General features: G+C 47.1%; 2 protein-coding genes across 2 annotated transcripts in view; both read right to left on the minus strand.

Moving 5' to 3' along the window:
- LOC119376165 (uncharacterized) overlaps positions 1-5,952 on the minus strand; it is a 41,446-nt gene extending 35,494 nt beyond the window's left edge. Inside the window, exon 1 of the mRNA XM_049412659.1 lies at positions 5,875-5,952. Coding sequence (XP_049268616.1) covers positions 5,875-5,952 — 78 coding nt within the window. The remainder of the gene's footprint in view (positions 1-5,874) is intronic.
- A 4,689-nt stretch (positions 5,953-10,641) lies between these two features.
- Positions 10,642-18,330, minus strand: LOC119382176 (uncharacterized). Its single transcript, XM_037649899.1, has 4 exons — positions 18,311-18,330; positions 15,747-15,817; positions 11,931-12,460; positions 10,642-10,903 (listed from the first exon to the last, which is right to left on the minus strand). The coding sequence occupies exons 1-4, from the start codon at positions 18,328-18,330 to the stop codon at positions 10,649-10,651; spliced, it is 876 nt and encodes a 291-aa protein (XP_037505827.1). The 3' UTR covers positions 10,642-10,648.
- Between the last annotated feature and the right edge of the window lie 715 nt (positions 18,331-19,045).

A 19,045-nucleotide genomic window follows, 5' to 3' on the forward strand; every position in this document is an offset into this window, starting at 1 on the left:
GTTATCAGGGCTCAACTTGTTATCAGCCAAGGGGGGGGGGGGGGGGGGGTTGGGGGGGTTCAACCCCCCCCCCCGAATTTTTTCAGTTTTGTTTGCGTATATAGGCACGCACACATACAAACGCATGCACATACATACATAAAGTATGGTTGAACCCCCCCCCCCCCGAAAAAAATTCCTGGCTACGCCCCTGCTTGTTATAAATAAATGTTTTATTCTCTCTCTTCACTTAGTATCCGTGCTTTTAGCGTCATACCTTTTTTTCTCAAGTAATGGACCACTAGAGCTCAGCAACAAGCCCTGTTGAACTTCTCCCGGCTGGCAAACAATATATATATATATATACAGAGCACGTGAGTGCTTTATGTCGTAAGCGAGTAGCAAAAGCAGAGCAAACCCGCGACAGTGGTCTAGTGGTTATGGTACTCGACTGCTGACCCGAAGGTCGCGGGATCGAACCCCGGCGGCCGCATTTTCGATGGAGGCGAAAATGATCGAGGCCCGTGTACTTAGATTTAGGTGCACGTTAAAGAACCTTAGGCGGTTGAATTTTCTGGAGCGCTCCACTACGGCGTCCCTCATAATCATATCGTGGTTTCGGGTCGTTAAACCCCAACAACAAAATAAATAAAAGCAGAGCAAAAGACACGAGATTTCAACGCACCCGGAGCGCATGCGCCTCTCACGGTGACGGTGGCCGGCGCTGTTTCTACGCTGTAATAATATCTGGGGTTTAACGTCCCAAAGCCAGGAGATGATTATGAGAGAGGCCGTAGTGGAGGGCTGCGCAAATTTCGACCACCTGGGGTTCTTTAACGTGCACTTAAATTTAAGTACACGGGCCTCAAACATTTTCGCCCCCATCGGAGATGCTGCCGCCGCAGCCGGGATTCGATCCCGCGACCTTCGGGTCAGCAGTACAGCGCCGTAACCACTAGACCACCGTGGCGGGGCGCTGTTTCCACGTATACGTATACGTATACTTGAGCTAACGGTAACATTGAACAGAATGCCGAGAGTGAAACCAAATTATTCCTGTGCATTTTCGAGGGAAGGCGGTGCGTGCGTATCCTCAATACTCGTATTGTGAAATCTTTATATTTTCACCTTCCGCCTCTTGGCCTAACAAATTTTTCGTGGCACAAACGCAGCATAATTCGTACCTTATAGCTGCCCTTCAGAAGGGCTGATTGGGCGTGTTGGTGGATCATGGCACTTGAAATACAAGCGCGTAAGGACTTGTCCCTGTTTTCTTGTGCAGTTGCGTGCTCCTATTTCAAGTATGACCCTTCAGCCCTGAAATGACAAATACGTACCTTAGGTGTTTTCTGCTGCAACTACCGATATGCTTTGTGACAGTCGTAGTGAAACTCGTCATGAGGTCAGTCTATTAGTAAAGCTGCTCTTTCGTGAGAACTGCATGCAAGTTGCTGGCTGGCGCCTGATTGCTTTCATTTGCTGTCGCGATGAGCTTGCGCCCGCTTTTAGGTACAAAAATCCTGTTCAAGGGGGTTCTCTCGCAAACTTGATATTACGAACAAACAGGCAAGTAAGTATATATACGCTTACATCGAGCGGCCGCGCAACGTGCCTCAACTCGAAGCTGTTACTTTATACTCCACGTCCACTAATTACGACGCAACGCTGCCTTTCGTCTGAAAAGGTATATAATAATTGTTGGGGTTTAACGTCCCGAAACCGCGATATGCAGGGGCGTAGCCAAGGGGGGGGGGGGGTTGGGGGGGTTCAACCCCCCCCGAAATTTTTCGATTTTGCTTGCGTATATATACACACACACATACAAACGCACGCACGAACATACATAAAGTATGGTTGAACCCCCCCCCCCCCCGAAAAAAATTTCTGGCTACGCCCCTGGCGATATGATTATGAGAGACGCCGTAGTGGAGGGCTCCGGAAATTTCGACCACCTGGGGTTCTTTAACGTGCACCTAAATCTAAGTACACGGGCCTCGAGCATTTTCGCCTCCATCGAAAATGCGGCCGCCGTGGTCGGGATTCGATCCTGCGACCTGTGGGTCAGCAGTCGAGCACCATAACCACTAGACCACCGTGGCGGGTTGAAAACGTATGTCGAATGGGACAGAATGACGAAAAGGTGTGCTGAATGGGTTTCCAAATACTTGCACATTGTGTTCTTACGTTCTTTGGAAGAAGGTCAACTCCCAAATGACCGGAGAACAGCCCAAGTGATGCTACTTCATAAACTTCATAAAGTCGGTGCCAAACAGTGCATAAAGAACTATACCGTTCAATATCGTTAACCTATAACACTTGCAAATTGTTAAAGCACATAATACATAAACGTGTCGTGGATTTCTTAGGTACTGATTACATCATAAGCGAACGTTGGCACGGATTCCGTGAAGGTCACTCGATATGCACACAGCTATTCGCTACTATCCATGACTCAGCAGTGTCTCTAAATAACGTAAAATAAATTGATGCAATTTTTAGGGACTTTTCGAAAGCTTTCGACAAAGTATCCCTCAGTAAAGTGATATTTAAATTGCATATTTTTGCTTAGAAATTCTCAGCTTGTTAATTGGATTTCAACGTATTTGAACAATCATCACCAGTTTGTTGAATTCAAAGGTGACCATTCTAACCAACTGAAAGTGGAATCAGGTGTTCCACAGAGCTCGGTTCTAGTACCACACCTTGTTCTTATTTTTATAAATGACACAATGAAAGATATCCTTGTCAAAATAAATTTGTAAGCGGACGATTGTGTTCCCTACACGGAGGTTAGTAATCAATCAGATCAGGTATTGTTAAATAATGATGTTCAGCGTGTTGTTTCATGCTGTGAATGGTGGCAGATACGTGTAAACTTCGAAAAGACTGTTTTTTTGTGCGGATCACTCGAAGAAAGAGGCCCTTAATGTTTACGTATAATTTTAACAGGGTTGTTTTGTCTGAGGCGTTCGAATACAAATATCTTGGGCTAAGGATTTCAAATGATTTTAGTCGGAATAAACATATTCATTACGTTACAGCTAATTCTTACCGGATATTATCCTTACTGGTTGCCTGTTTATCGTTATTGTGATTGATGTCTGCTCAGCGATTAGCGATTGCCTGTTTGATATCTGCTTTGTCTGTTTTCTTCTGTTTGATTCGCCCATATGATAAATGCTTTGTTTAATAACTGAAGCAGTGCGTGTACTATTTCTGGTGTTCTTTTCGTCTGTATATCATTCTGTTCATACCTATCTGCGCGATTTTTTGGTAACCTCTGCATATAGTACATACACATATATTTTGTTTGCCATTGTGTTCTATTTTCCATGCATTGTATCCCACCCTGCTAAAACCATGATAATGGTGGTTGCAGTACCAGTAAATAAATCAATAAAATAAATAAAAATAAAAGATCACGTTGCCCTTCAACAACGTTTCTCGGCGATTCCTAAACTGCCAGAACAGCTGCTTGTGAAACACCACAGAACACATTCATTCCGCTACAATAACGTATACGTCAAGAAGGCCTGTTGACGCAACATTTCCTCAGTAGTATAGTATAGTCGCTATGTAGCCCATTCTGATCAATTCGTTCGAGGGCGACGCTGCCAGCCACTTTCATGAACAGTCGTGGTGGTGCATTCTGAATTGCAGCGTGAACAGGCCTCAAAGTCAGAAGGAAAGGGGGTGGGGGCATAATTAGATCACACGCCCCCAACCTCCCCCTCCCAACCTAAATTTTGGAGGTGGTCTCTGAATTTCTGCTCACTGACGCAAAAATTGGCGGTTTGTTAAGTGAATGAAGCTATATGTGCATAAATACGCAAAGCTTATTTGTTAATCGCTTTCCGACATACATACACACATACATACAGGGTATGCCAGAAAAGTAATGTCATTGAGTCGATTAAAAAAGATGTATCGATCAGATCAGTACAACGCAACTGAAGGTTTCAAACTAGGCTCCTCCTGCGACGACACATCGCTTCCAGTGAGATTTCCAGGCATCGAAGGCGTCACGGTAGGTCTACTCCGCAGTGTCCTTTAAAGCTTTGGTGCAAGCCTCTCTGACTTTGTCAACTGTCCCGAAATGGTGTCCTTTCCCTGGAGTTTTCGAGCGAGGAAGCAAAAGGAAGCCTGCAGGAGCCAGGTCAGGACTGTAGGGCAGCTGGGGAACCCTTGGCACCTTTGAATCGACAAGGAAGCGGGTCAAGACGAAGGCGGTGTGGACGGGCGCGTTGCCATCGTTGATGGTCGTTGAAGGTCGTTCAGCGCGGGCTTCATCGCTGACTTCTTTACGACCTTCTAGAAAGGTCTTATGCCGCCGGTACACTTGACGTTATGACTAACAATTATCAGCAAAGGTCTTTATCATAGGAGAAGTTTCCACTTCGGACTTGTCGAGTTTCACACAAAACTTGATGGCAATCCTTTGTTCCAACGAGCGGTACATTGAGGCTTGCACGCGAAATGAAAACGAGTTTCACGGAAAAGTCTATCCTTACTCTCCAGGTGGTAGCATACGACAGTGCGACCGCATATGTGTAGGCTAACTCCCCCCTCCACCAATATCAAGCGGTCCTAGCCTGCTGTGAGGTATAGACGCCTTACAATTTAATCATTGACATTACTTTTCGGACAAACCCTGTACATACATACATACATACATACATACATACATACATACATACATACATACATACATACATACATACATACATACATACATACATACATACATACATACATACATACATACATACATACATACGTACGTACGTACGTACATACATACACGCACATACATACATACGTACGTACGTACGTACGTACATACATACATACATACATACATACATACATACATACATACGTACGTACGTACGTACGTACATACATACATACATACATACATACATACATACATACATACATACATACATACATACATACATACATACATACATACATACATACATACATACATACATACATACGCAAGCAAGCTTTAAGTATGTGCAAACATAGTTTGTAATATGTACTTTCAAGCATACGTGCAGTCAGCTTGTGGCATTATTTTTTCATTAAGCTATCTCATTTTCCTTCCAGAGAGCGAGCGAATGGAAGAACGGGAGGGAGGTTAACTAGACTTGGTCCAGTGTCTTCAATTAACTTCCCTCCTACTCTCCTCTCGGATATGCGCTTTGGCATAACGTATCGAATGAAATTTGTAGGTCCATATGATTTCTTAACTCGGCAGCGCGGCGAAAAAGCAGCGTGAATATATGCCTCTACGGTCTCTATTTGTGAAAATTCTCACGCCTTTAGTATAACTTCCAGCATTCTTGGAATGCCAAACTTTTTCTAAAGTGTCGGCTTGCGCTAGTTGGTTACGTACATATAAAACAGCGCGAAGGCACGTGCTATGTAGATGACACAAGCGCTGCGTGTCGCCTGTGTTGTCACTTAAGCCGCTTAAACAAGTTTTAAAGGGCCCCTAAACCACAAACGGACGCTCGCCTGCTCCTCTCCGTGCCTTTGCCCTACCGACAACAGCTGTCATGACGTCACCTGTATGATAGGTGACGTCGCGAGCAAGAGAGGCTGTCAGTGGGCGAACAAGAGCCTGGTTTCTGCTAGCAGATGCGCGCGCTTCTTGCGTTCCCACCTCGGACGCTGAGGAAGGGCACTCGGAAAGGTGGATAGATGAGCCGACGAACGCAGCCTATCGAAGGAAAGAGCGAAACGAGCAAGCGCGTGCAACTCCGCCAGCGTTCGCAAATAGACCCGTGTACAACTGCAACGCCACAACTAAATTTCGACCTCTGGGTGGTTTAGGGGCCCTTTAAAGAATATTGTTATGAAAATCATGTATACACTAATACGAACAGCCTCATGCTGCAGGGCCCCACTAAAACGCTGCGCCATGCCGTCCGTATACGCGTCGCAGGACTTGTCCTGTGCCATGCGAGAATCGCGAATGGCCCTACCGCGGTGACGTGCCGGTACTCACCATAACTATACGAGTGGAGACGGCTTCCCTTCCGACAACAGTCGTCGCTGGTAGAAAAGCGGATCGAACGAGTCCGGGGCTGTCTGCAAATGTAGTCTGCACTCATGAGCGCCCACAAGGCGCAACACGGCGGTTTCGCGCGTAATTTGTCAACACAGCTGCCAAGGCCAGGTACAGGGGAGCCATGCGCGACCGCGACAAAACCGCGGTGTGCAGACAGCTGCCGGGGCCTTTTATTCCGCGTCAAGGACGCTCGCCATTCGAGTGCGCGCCTCCTCACAAAAGGCACGCAGGGGCAAGAACTTCGCCGATCGTCCCTCAAGATAATCGGATAACAACGCGGCCGAGGTATGTCGCGAACGTGCTCGTGCGTTTAATGTGCAGCTCATCAATTTAGTCGCACCCGCATCGCGAATAGATTCGCAGACGAAGATTGAGAACAGAAGCAAAATTATTTACAATTTAGACAGCATAAAATATGCGAATCGACCGAGAGAGAGAGAGTTGATGAGGAGGAGAGAAAATGATGGAAGGATTAGAACACGGATCAGTCGGCTATGTTTGCAACGCAGAACAAGAGACGTCTGGATGAATGCGCAGCGTAACGTGACGTTTTCTGCATGGAGCTCGTTTTCGCTTTAAACTGAAAAAGAAAGAACGAAAAAGGTTCGTCAAATTAGCTAAACTTTGCTTTTCGGAGGTTCGGTTTTAATCGAATAGAATCGGCGAACGCAAGTTCGACTTCCGAAACCTACAAGCAGATATGCTCTCCGATAGTGCCGTATAGTAGAGTAGCCAGGTACGGGGTCCGCCATATATTACGCTGCTTATCCTATCAAAACAAAAGCACCTCACGTGCCTCTCTCGTTAACGCCCTCCACTCCTCAACTCGGTACACCAGTTTTCTATCTTTTTATTACAAGTAGAGCTGCCGTAAAAGAAAGACATCGGCCAAATACGTACACCGTGCCTGCAATTCGAAACTATACAATACATTCGATTAGATTATTCGGAATAGAACTTTGATTATACCGCGTTATATTCCATGGTGAGATATAGTGCATCTGCATAATTACCTTTAATGAGGATAAAAACAAAGCACCGCGGTAATTCACAGAGACGTGGGCTCGGATAATTTTAGCTCATGTCCTACTGCCATAATGATTACTTGTTTCTTTTAAAGACTACGCAACATGGTTTATGTAGTAGCCTAAAATTGGGATTCATTACGAATAACTCCTCTTGCTAATTGGCGACGCAACCTCTTGTAGGATTTGAAAAAGTTTAAGACCATATGATCCGCCCAACCCTTGGCCGATCGCCCAGAGTGGCTAGGTTCCAATTATCTCAGGCGCATCATCATCACCATCTTTGTCGAATCCCAGTGGCAAGTTGTTTTACAGCGAAAGCTGTTATGAGATCATTTCACCGGCCGTTTTTGGCGCCGTAATTGTCCGCCGCCGCCGCCGTCGGTGTCCGTAACCAGTATCGCTCGAATTAAGAAAAAAAAACGAAATAAGAAAAAAATTCCAATATGGAACGAGGTTCGAACCTGGGCCGTCTGCGTGGGAGCCCAGTATTCAACCTCTGAGCCATGCCGGTGCTTGAAACTGCTTTGCAAAAAGGTCCTATACAGGCTTCATGTCGGGAAGGAACCACATTAGCATATGCAATATAGCGTGGTAGAAGAGTAAAATAAGCACCAAGCGTCGCACAACGCGAATTCTGTAACCAGGCGTCACACAATGCGAATTGCGCAACGAGTAGGTTGTTGAATGCTTCCAACCCATTACAAAGGACTCTGCCATAATTCTTCATCGTCAACTATGGGCAGTCCAACGGGCCCGCGACGCAGCAGAGAGACTTCGTCTTTCTGTTCCGACGTGGGAGCGGCCCGCAACGTGCTAGGGCGCGTTCCGAGGGACCGAAATAAAGTTTATTCATCCATCCATCCATCCATCAGGCACAGCATCAACAAAGTGCGCATAATGCCTTACATGCGTATAGCAGGTACCAACGCTCTCCGTAGAATGACGAAAAATGGCACAGTGCCTGCTGCCCTACTTCTCAAAAATTACAATGATTTATAGCGTAGTGAGTTCCTCGCAAGTGCACTTGTATTGGTTGCCAAGGAAGCCCATAAGCGCATGATCCACTTCCTCGGGGTCTGAGTAAAATTACACTGATTTATAGCGTAGTGGGTTCCTCGCAAGTGCACTTGTATTGGTTGCCAAGGAAGCCCATAAGCGCATGATCCATTTCCTCAGGGTCTCAGTAAAGTTCTTCGCCCCCCCCCCCCCGTCTCTCTCCCACGTCAACGTATGTTATACAGCATGACGGGAGAGGGAAATAGCGACCGGGCGTCACCCAATGCAAATTACATAACTGGTGGCCCGTTTAAAGATTCCAACCCATTACAAAGGGCTGAGCCATAATTCTTCATCGTCATCAGTCGTCGCGTCAACAAAGTGCACATAATGCCTTACAGATGTGTAGCTGGTGCCTCGCTTCTCCGCGGAATGAAGAATAATGGCTTAATAGGTGCTTCCCAACTTCACAAAAATTGTGATTTATGGCGTAGTGGGTACCTTTCTAGTGTACTTGTATTGTAGCTCCAAGAGAGCTTAACGAGCTCTAGAAACGCCGCTCTTCCAGCTTTCGCTGTGACTGTGCTGCGGTTTCAGCGCAGGCCTGGCGTTTTTTTTTTTCCAACACCTTAATTTGGCCTTACTAGATCATTAGTAAATTTCAATTCAATTAAATTTCATTGTCTGCGTCATATGACCATATATACATGACAATTAGCCTATTCAATCAAACATTTGGGGGACTCGCTTCGCCTTCAAGAGTAGAACGCGACAGCGTAATCGGGCCCCGTTCGCATCGCCCTATCAATCGCTAGCCTGCTTCGCATCTCGCTGGGCACCCCAGCCGTGCCGCAACGAAAGGAACGTCTGTGCGCGTAACATAGGCCCTTTGAAACTATCCTAGAATGCCTACTGCAAGTGCGGTCGCGAATTGCCCACTGTGCCATAATTCTTCCTTTTGCCAATTCGCAAAGTTCCCACTGTCCGCCGCGGTGGTATAGCGGTTACGGTGCTCGGCTGCTGACCCGAAGGTCGCGGGTTCGATCCCGGCCGCGGCGGTCGTATTTCGATGGAGGCGAAATGGTAGAGGCCCGTGTACTTAGATTTAGGTGCACGTTAAAGAACACCAGACGGTCGAAATTTCCGGAGCCCTCCACTACGGCGTCTCTCATAATCATATCGTGGTTTTGGGACGTAAAACCCCAGATATTATTATTAAAGTTCCCACTACGCGTCAGTAAGGCAACACGCGCACCTGCGCATCTGCCCACTTTGTTGATGCTGCTGCCGATGATGACGTTTAAGTATGCCTGAGCGCTTTGTCATGGGTAGAACTTTTAAACCACCCACTCGTTGCGCAACTCATATGTTTTGACGCCTGGAGAAACTCAACACTTCTGCCAAGCAATATTATATGTGTTAATGAAACTCCTCGCAATACTTAACATTCATATAGCATTTTTTTAGAAGCAGTTCCGAGCACGGGCGTGGCCCCATGGTAGAACACCTGCTTGCTACGCAGAAGGCCTTGGTTCGATTCCCCCTCGAACGGAAGATTTATTATCATTCATTTATTTGCATCTATCTCGATTTTTCGCTCACGGACAACGCTGATTTTTCGCTCACAACCAACGACGCCGACGTCGACACCGGAATTTATGCGAAACGAACTACTCAACGCTATCACGTTAAAAGAGCCATCCAACTGATCCCAATGAACCACTAAGCGTGCCATCCGAGGAGCAGCTCATCACCATTCCTTGAAATGTAAAGAAAAAAAAAATGTTACAGTGACGTTTCATTCCGCGAAAGCGTGCGACGCGTAAGCGAATGGAATGGCCATGAGGGACGTTGGCGTTGTGGTTCTATGGTAGAATACGCGATTGCCCCGCCGAATGGCTGGGTTCGATTCCCACGTCGGGTCACTCGGTATGGTTTCGTTTGGGATGGCATTGTTTTGTACGACTACACACCTATTTCTCAGATGGGGCATGTACGCTTCCACGTAGAAAAATAAAAACAAATGAACAATGTTTTCGATAGTAATTCTTGCGGCCTAGTGTATTCCGGCAAACTTCGCACAGAAAAGCCAGAGAGAAGTGCTCGGTAGAAGTAAGACGTTAGTGAGTAACGTAACTGCTTATACGTATCCCCGTTGGGCGTATATATACCTGAAGCGAGCGAGATCGTGCCGTGATAAGGACGCTCGTTTGCGTGCTCCCTCGCAGTCATTCGTCTGGATCGTTCAACTAACTTGCGAAACGGCCCGATTACTATCTCGATTCATTTACAAAAGCACGTCTCTACGGCAAAAGCAATCCGGAGAAAATGATATCCGCTTCCCCATTTTAAGGCAATATTGAACGCACTTCGCAAATTTAGCGCGTCCACGCAAAAGCCGGAGACTGCTTTAGCAATACCTACTGAAAATTTGATTCACGTAAACTGCGGCTCCGGTGTAATTTATTCGTCGTGCATAAGGGCCCGAGCTTCCCGTGGGCGTGCGAAGAGTAATTCGCGGACGGCACCCGCGTGCCAACCCTCGGACAGTCTCAGGCGTCCTTCAAGCGCTGCTCTTCCTCTTGCCGCTGGACGCTGGTTTGGCGTCTTCCGCTGCCAGTGCGTCCTTGAGGACAGAGCCGAGGTCCTGGTCGCTGATCGCCTCCTGGAGCACGTCCTTGACTTCGTTCGACGCCAGCCTGGCGATCACCTGGCTGTTGTCGCGAATGACCTTCCTGATGACCTTGGTGGCCAGCCACTTGAGCACGACCGGCACACCTATCAGAGACGCTACGTCAAACTCGCCAATGTCCTCCACCTGGAAGACATGATAATACTATTCAAGGTTTGTGACTGCGATAGGGGGATCACATACATAATCGTACTTAAGTGCCGGCTTTCTGTATACAAGCAGCATACGTGAATACGTTTTCTAAGAAAGAAGGGCTGCGGTACTGTCTACAGAGGTGTGAGTTTCACTTTTCAGTTTTATTTATGGGTAAGCACTATGCCTTTAAAGAAATGACAAAAATAAACAATTTTTGACTACTGCAACACGCGAGAGTTGAAAACATGCGTGTTGGTAGGATTTACGCAGGATATGTCCCTGGCTATATAACTTTAGCAAAGATTTAACCAATGAAACCAACAGGGAATTAACCAAAGAAAATCATAGGGGACATAATTTTTTTTTGTTTTATGATCATGATTATGACCTAAATTGAAATACGTTAATGTGAACGAAAAAGCAACCCTTTCCGTCTGTGGGATCTGAACCCACAATCTTCGAATTACGCGTTCGATTCTCCATTAAATAAAGAAAGCTACACAAAACAAAAATTGGGCTATAACGGAGGGTGCTCCCTCGTCCACCTTATTGGGTATTTATGTGCGTGTAATCACTGGGAGTGTTAGCCAGCGCCACTCGTAGCCAAGGCGGCGAGTGTGGAACACTCTTTTTGCCAGAGGGCGTCACGTGGCACGTGATCTTCGCACGAGGTGGCAGCTGACCAATAAACACTCGCATGCAATCTAAGGCATCAAGTCTGCCGGTACAAAGCCCTCGCTATGAAAGTACAAAAGGAGGGGAATTGTTCGAGGGGCTCGTTTATTTGTTAGACACAACCAATGAACGCAATAGAAAATTAAGCCAAGGAAAGCGTTGGGGGCATTATTTGTTGTTTTCAACTGTATATTGTGTAATGATTATGACCTAAATTGAAAGAAATTCAAATTCAAAGGTTTTAAGATTCACACAGTAACTGTGTGGGTCTTATCTTACAACCTTATAATTAAGTGGAGCACTGGGGCATCGATGCCGTCGTACACTCTTGGCGTACTCGTACCTGCAACGACTTGACGTCGGGGAAGCCCCCCCTGAGCACCAGAAGAACGCCAATGAGGACCCGGCCGAAGCTGAGGGCCACCTGGCCGCGGAAGTAGGAATAGACGAAGTCGCACTTGAACTTGACGTCCCGGCAGGAAACTCGCGAACGTAGCTGTACTTCATCTGGCAACTCTCCCGGCGTGTACTGGCTGGAACGCATGTAGGCGTCCCCCTCGCGAAACACGGCGTTCAGGTCCCAGAAGCGCGGCGCGTAGACTCGAGCCTCGCCCGCGTTGAAGTCCGGCAGCGGCACATTTCCCAACCGCGTGTGGACCACGGGACGTGCACGAAACTCGGCTAGCACGCAGTCCATGACGTGGTTGGCCGTCGTCCGGACGCTGTACGTCAGAGCCTCGGCTTGACTGGGGCCGGCCTCCGGCTCGTTCGGTGACGCTACGCTCACCACCGCCGAGGACTCCTCGCAGCCCTCAGAGGAGTGTGTCGCGTGGAATTCCACTTCCGGCGCGGTCGTGGCAGCCGCCGGCAAATCTAGAGCAATCGTCTGTGTGAAACGTTCGCCTATAGTTCATCCGGTGATGACGGTATACCGTTAATCCACCGCCCAATGCCACTCATCCATTGGGGCAGTGGTTCTCAAATGGGGGTCCGCGGACCCCAGGGGGCCCGCGAAGCTATTTTTTGGGGTCCGCGAAACCCATGGTCAGGGGGGGGGGGGGTAACACGTTTCTTGAAGCCGCACTGCCCCGTGACAGCGGCCCCTTGCGATTTGTAATATGCTTTACCACGTAACAACATTGCATTGCGGCGGAGCTGACTAATGTTTCCCCTTCTCCGTGAGGTGGTTGTGAAGCTTTTGTTGCAGTTTTCTACGACATATGCATAGCATGCTCTTTCTCGGCTTGCATACTTGAAAAGCAAACGCAAATAGTAACGGGTTGAATGTGGCTGCAGAACGTACAACTAATCGGCAAGCTGTTGAGATCGAATTAGCGTGATACTTTAATTTGACCGTCCTTGGTCAGATATAAATAAAATGCACCTGTTTCACGCTGCATGTTGCATTAATTTATGATCCCCACTTTCTCTCGCTGCAAGGAGTCCCCCAGTCACTTCCACCGGTCCACAAGGGGTCCCCGAAACATCAATGGCTGAGAACCACTGCATTAGGGCATTGCCTCAACAAACACGAGACCTGAGGCTATATTTATAGCCTTGCAAGCTAAAATACGAGCAATATTAATAAACCATTAGATATCTTCCGGTGCTTCGTGCGCTTCGCTGATGAATTTTGACAAACAAGTAAGGTCAATGGAATAATTAAAACTGCCAATTAACTTGCTAAGTTTAGATATCTTTATATGCATTAAAGACAATCGTGTATTCGAAGAAACTTGTATATTCCGCAATGCTTAACGTGTTCAGAGCAATTATTTTCCGAGATGTTCATAATCAAATTTGACGCCCAATACTTCAATTTCGCATCGAAACTCCCGCCTCAGTGGCAACTTCGATGATGAAGCCCCGCCACGGTGGTCTAGTGGTTATGGCGCTCGACTGCTGACCCGAAGGTCGCGGGATCGAATCCCGGCCGCGGCGGCTGCATTTTCGATGGAGGCGAAAATGTTTGAGGCCCGTGTACTTAGATTTAGGTGCACGTTAAAGAACCCCAGGTGGTCGAAATTTCCGGAGCCCTCCACTACGGCGTCTCTCATAATCATATCGTGGTTTTGGGACGTTAAACCCCAGATATTATTATTATTATTAACATCGATGATGAAGTTCTCGGTACAGAAATGTTCTGGACATATCATTATGAATGGAGTTCTTTTGAATGTAGCTGCCTTCGTGGTTTTTATAAAAACATATGCCACAATAGCAAAATTAGATATGGTATACGTAACAAATTTTTGTGTATTTATTTACTTTACTTCATTGTTTGCGAAAATTGTGTGCGCCACAAACTCCTGTGCAAGCAGCATTTACGCAGCCTTTAATATCGAAAAATACTGAGCTTGATTCTGAAGGCTTTGCATATCGAGAATTAGTACCGAAGTCAGCTTGATTTCCAATACATTTATTTGTTTGGCGGTAGAATGAATTCGTTGCCACTCACGGTCTACACAATGGTGCTGCTCGGATCAAGGAATGAATAGAGATGACTGTCTGCAGTTTCAAACTTGTTACAGTTCGATAAATAGGACGGAACAGCCAAACCGGAAAGATAAGGGAGAAGAAAAGCGCCGACTTCCAACGCCGACATTCATGGAGGCGCTGGGTTCAATTGTCAGTGGCGTCGGGCATTCACCGGTTTTTCTCATGGGGAGAGAGGTACCCCGATCTGGCGCTCGGTGGTTGTGGGTTCACAGGATAGTGGTTCTTGACGAGGAAAAAATGGAGCTATCTTCTGCAACCCCCATCTACTGCTCAGCTCCAATGGATACTCATATCAGAACTGTCAATTGGGCGAGTTGGTGTGCTCCCATCTTGAACGAATATTAGCGCGACAAAAAACGAGAACCAGAATAGAAAAGACAGACTGCAGCGCTGTCTTTTCTATTCTCGTCCTCGTTTTTTGTCGCGCTAATATTCGTTCAAGATTGATACTCATATCTCGAGAAGGTGGCCTTTCCTTTCCGCTCTCTTCTACATTTCACTCCTCTTCCTCTTCTCCAGTCCACGACGCTGCGTCGTACTCCCTTATGGAGTAGAGACATAAGCGTGCCCCCCTCTCCCCTTTTTTTAAACCTCAAATAACTAGCCATTAAAAGCCTCCTTTTCTGGCTCCATTTGTCCGAATCTATTTCTGTGCTTTACCGCAATATAACAAGTTTGAAAATGTAATGCTACCTCGTACAATCTTCAGCACTCTACTGTGCACTCCCTGGCGTGGTTATTCAGTGAGGAAGACATCTTTAAAGGGGCCCTGCAACACTTTTAAGTTTTACAGCATGGTCAGAAAACGCTGCCGATCGGTAGTCGAGGCTCCTCAGCGTACGCGAGCCAATCGTTATAGCGCAGCACGCGGCCTGGAATTTACAATTAATTCTCAAAGTCAGCTAGAAATCGTTCCCTCTTCTTCCTACAAGTCATGCCATACACCCAAATGAACGCGCCATATACCCAAATTCACGACCATTGGCTGATTTGAGCATCGTGTGCTGCATAGTTACGGCGGCCGCCGCGGGAGGTCGCCACGTGCCCCAGCGCGCGCTCGTGACCACACTGAAGGTGAGCCGCGCGTTTGAAGAAAAAAGGAAGTGCTTAAGGTCGTGACGCGCGCGTAGCCTAACTTCTTTCCCCCGTGCCATCCCTACCCGCTTAGCTTCCAGCGTGCTCTCCGGGACGATGAGAAAGCAAATTACAGCGTGCGACAAATCTCTGTAACTCCGCTCGTACTTGACGGACTCATTTTTTTTTTTTTTTGCAGCGGTCGATTCGTGAAGCAATAAACCCCTCTAATGACGCCATTCGATGTTTACTTGGGAAAGTGTTGCAGGGCTCCTTTAAGTATCTGTAGGCACGTACACTTTCTTAGCCGAACGAAGTGGATTGTACGCAGTGGCGCTCAATCACGCTGGTAGCTAGGACCGTTATCAGAAGCTCCTTGGCAGGGGCGTGGCCAAGGGGGGGGGGTTGGGGGGGTTCAAACCCCCCCCCCCGAAATTTTTCAATTTTGCTTGCGTATATAGACACGCACACATACAAACGCACGCACGAACATACATAAAGTATGGTTGAAACCCTCCCCGAAAAAAATTTCTGGCTACGCCCCTGCTCCTTGGTCTTAAAGCTCATGAGGTTTCGGGGCATATACCTGACATTTTGACCGGCCAGGGATGACGCTGCGGTGCAACAGGAGGGGCCCGGTCTTCTTCGGCTTCACACCTGGAAGCATGTTTTGGTGCATATGAGTCACCCGGCCATTTTTGTCCAAATACTTGCAGTGTCTCGGGAACGAAAGTGGTCGACAGATGTATTCATAGCAATGCAAGGGCATCTCCAAGGTTCGGGCTCAGGCTTCAGTCGGGTATATAATTGCTGCACTTGCGAACGTGAGATCTAGTGAGATGCAAACGTGAGACGGTCATAGACTTTGACGGCGTCTACTCGGGCCTAGGCAGCTCCTAATCGGTAAAAATGAAGTTCATTGTCTTCCGAGGGAGCCAGGGACTTAACGTACCAAGGGTCAGGAAATTTAGTTGAGCCGACGTGTCCAAAATTTCGGCGGGAAATTCAAAAAAAGAAACTTTTAACATTGATTTTCTAATCTATTAATAAACATATGGTGGCGACACTAGAGTTTTCAAAGTATAATTTATCAGTCTAAACTAACTTATTGTTTCGTTTTAGTGCCCCTTTTAGGTTAGAGAGCGATTTTGAACGCGCCTTGGCAGCAATTAGCCCATGCAACTCAAACGAAACTTTCACTCCGGCGTCCTACAGGAAGAGAACGACCTAAAAACGTGAGTCTGTTATACAAAAAATAACAGGAACGAAAAATATTAAGAGTGTTTTAATTTAGCTGGATGTACTATTTAACGTTCCTTCATAAGTTTTTCAATAAAAGAAACGCCTGTCATGCTTCAGGCAAGGATCATATTTATTTTCTATGCATTGTACACCGTTGAAAATCATCGGGGCTCAGTTGTTTTGCTGCGAAACTGTGATTGACGATGTCATTCTTGCCCTCTCAGTCTCTGTGGCGAAAACCGGTATCTCGACCGATTCCCCGCTGTGATGACACACGCCATCAATGAAAGAAAAGGAAACGCTGTTGCTGTTCGTCTGCACTAGCTCGGTGCCCTGCACACGCCTGTAGTAACAAGCCATGCAAGAAGTTTGCGTGCATTGATGGTCGGGGTATTCCGGTTACAGGAATTAGGACGAAGAGAGAGCCACGTGTCATCATCAAACCGTCCAAGCGCAGCTGAGTGCGGCCGTGCGTACATGCGTACGGACGACGATCACAGCGCTTGCCTTGTGAGGGTGCAATTTTCTTCTTCTTCTATGCTGCAGTGTGGTCAAAATAGCGGCACCCTAATTCAGATTGTACAGTGGATGTCTGGTTTGTTGCCATTACTCCCCCCCCCCCCCCAAAAAAAAAAAAAAAGAAAATGCGACAACTAGTCTTTATGAATTTATAAACAACCAATTATAAGAGCACAGAAAAGACACATCAACATAACTCTATCATATAAGCTTCTGTTCGCTACCTTAACAGTGTGTATTTTATTCACAAATACAGCCGGAGCTCTTAAATTGCAAATGCCGCATTCAGCTCTTCACATTGAATGATTTCCGTTACGTTGTAGCTTAAGTGGCGACGTATGGAAAGATAGATAGCAACGAAATTTCAGATTTTTTTCGTTGTAGTATACGCATACAATAAGAGAACTGGCACAGAACGCTATCATACGGTATATACGATCATTGTTGGTATACCCGAACATGTTCTGCGCATGAAATATAGCAAACTTCGCAGACCTTTTCACGTGGAAGTTGGGACACTGATATACACTGAAAAGCCCCTGGGCATTCCACATATAATACCCTGTTCTCGCTTAAAAAAACTCGCTTCAAGGGCGAAATTAGTCCGCGCGGAACTTTTCGTATACCTGTTTTAATGCGCTGACCAGCAAGGTTCTAGTACCAATGGCGTCTACACTCCCATTCTGGGTAGAGTTTATCAGGCTTTGCTCTTATAATTTGCTGCGCGAAAAAAAAAGAGAAAAAAAACCGGGGGGGGGGGGGGGGGGAGGAAGAGAATGACGGTCGGTGTGAGCCCTTAGATGTTTGTGGGGCAAATATCGATACACCTGCGTCGTATGCCTTTTCGCTTCTCTCTCGAGGAAAAACCGTGGAATATCATATACGCCGCACATTTATTCCAGCGAGCCACTCCGTATACCACACACGAACGTATACCCATTTACCGGCAAATACCCCACACAGATGCCCTCCGCTATAACTCGTACAAGTACTTTCATGACTAAGCTTGCACTATCGGTTGTCTAGTACAGTTCAGAGACATGCTAGTGTCCAACACTTGGCGCCTGCCATTCACGCAAATCAAGTACCGAAGACAAAATGGTTCACAAATGAAAGAGCCGAACTCACCATGGCCGCCGCCTCGACTGCCGTCTTCCTTTTCATCGCAATATTCTCATGGCCTTCGCACGAGCCGTGAGAAAAGCGCGCACTTTTTGTCGAGCTCTTGCAGGTTTTTCTATAAGTACTAAGCCCATACCTCATTTCGGTAAATTTATATGCTTGTTACGGCTTCTTTAACGAAGCACAGTGCCAAGGCCCGCCCAGGAAATATATCAAGGGGCGTTGCAAGTTGGATGGTTAGTGGAAAAAAAAAAGAAGGATGCTTACTTTAGCGCCGTCCGATTCATGGCCTATCCCCCTAAGTGGGTTGTGCCAAGTGTCTGAGGAACAACAACAACAACAATAATTATCCACGAGGCGGTTTGGCGACACTGACCACTGTTTAACCACTGTTTTACTTGTTTTCCTTTTCCCCCGCTCAAAATTTAGCTTCCAACTTGCAGGGATTGTTTTACATAGTCAGGGAACTGATATTACGGTGGAGTGATATACGTTTTCACGAACCGGTCATCTTTTCCAGAACATGTACTGCAGATTAGAGCTGTGCACGGGCCGTATTTCGGAGCCCGAGCCCGGCCCGGGCCCGCTGACTTTGTCGAAGGCCCGCCCGAGCCCGACGGCAAAGGGCTGCGAGCCCGCCCGGCCCGGCCCGACGTATGAAAACACAATCCCGGGCCCGGCCCGGCCCGGCTTTTTGAAGGTTCGCTGCGAAAGCAAAACATCGTTTTCCTGTAATTTGTCATTTTATTGAGCATATCAGATATGATCAAATGACCCAGCCGGCGAGTCACATCCATCCACTCTTCTTGCGTGCTGCCAGAGTTCACGTAGTTACGAGTAAAGGCCAAACCCCATATGCGCCAAAATGCACGAGACAGCGACAAGCGACGAAACGGGCCGTTCGCGCGATGTATCGCGTGGTCGAAATCGCGCGATCGCTCGGTTTTTTCAGATTTGGAAACCGTCACTCATCACCCGGAAGTCACAAAACACTCGAACCGA

This window comes from Rhipicephalus sanguineus, chromosome 1 (assembly GCF_013339695.2).
Source record: "Rhipicephalus sanguineus isolate Rsan-2018 chromosome 1, BIME_Rsan_1.4, whole genome shotgun sequence".
Lineage (NCBI taxonomy): Eukaryota > Metazoa > Arthropoda > Arachnida > Ixodida > Ixodidae > Rhipicephalus > Rhipicephalus sanguineus.

Coding starts and splice junctions, on each gene's coding strand:
- LOC119382176 (XM_037649899.1), bottom strand. CDS start 18,330: ATGAATCGGACGGCGCTAAA. Junction 12,461..15,746: donor CTGGCCGGTCAAAATGTCAG/GTATATGCCCCG, acceptor CGATTGCTCTAG/ATTTGCCGGCGGCTGCCACG. Junction 10,904..11,930: donor CCGACGTCAAGTCGTTGCAG/GTACGAGTACGC, acceptor CATGTCTTCCAG/GTGGAGGACATTGGCGAGTT.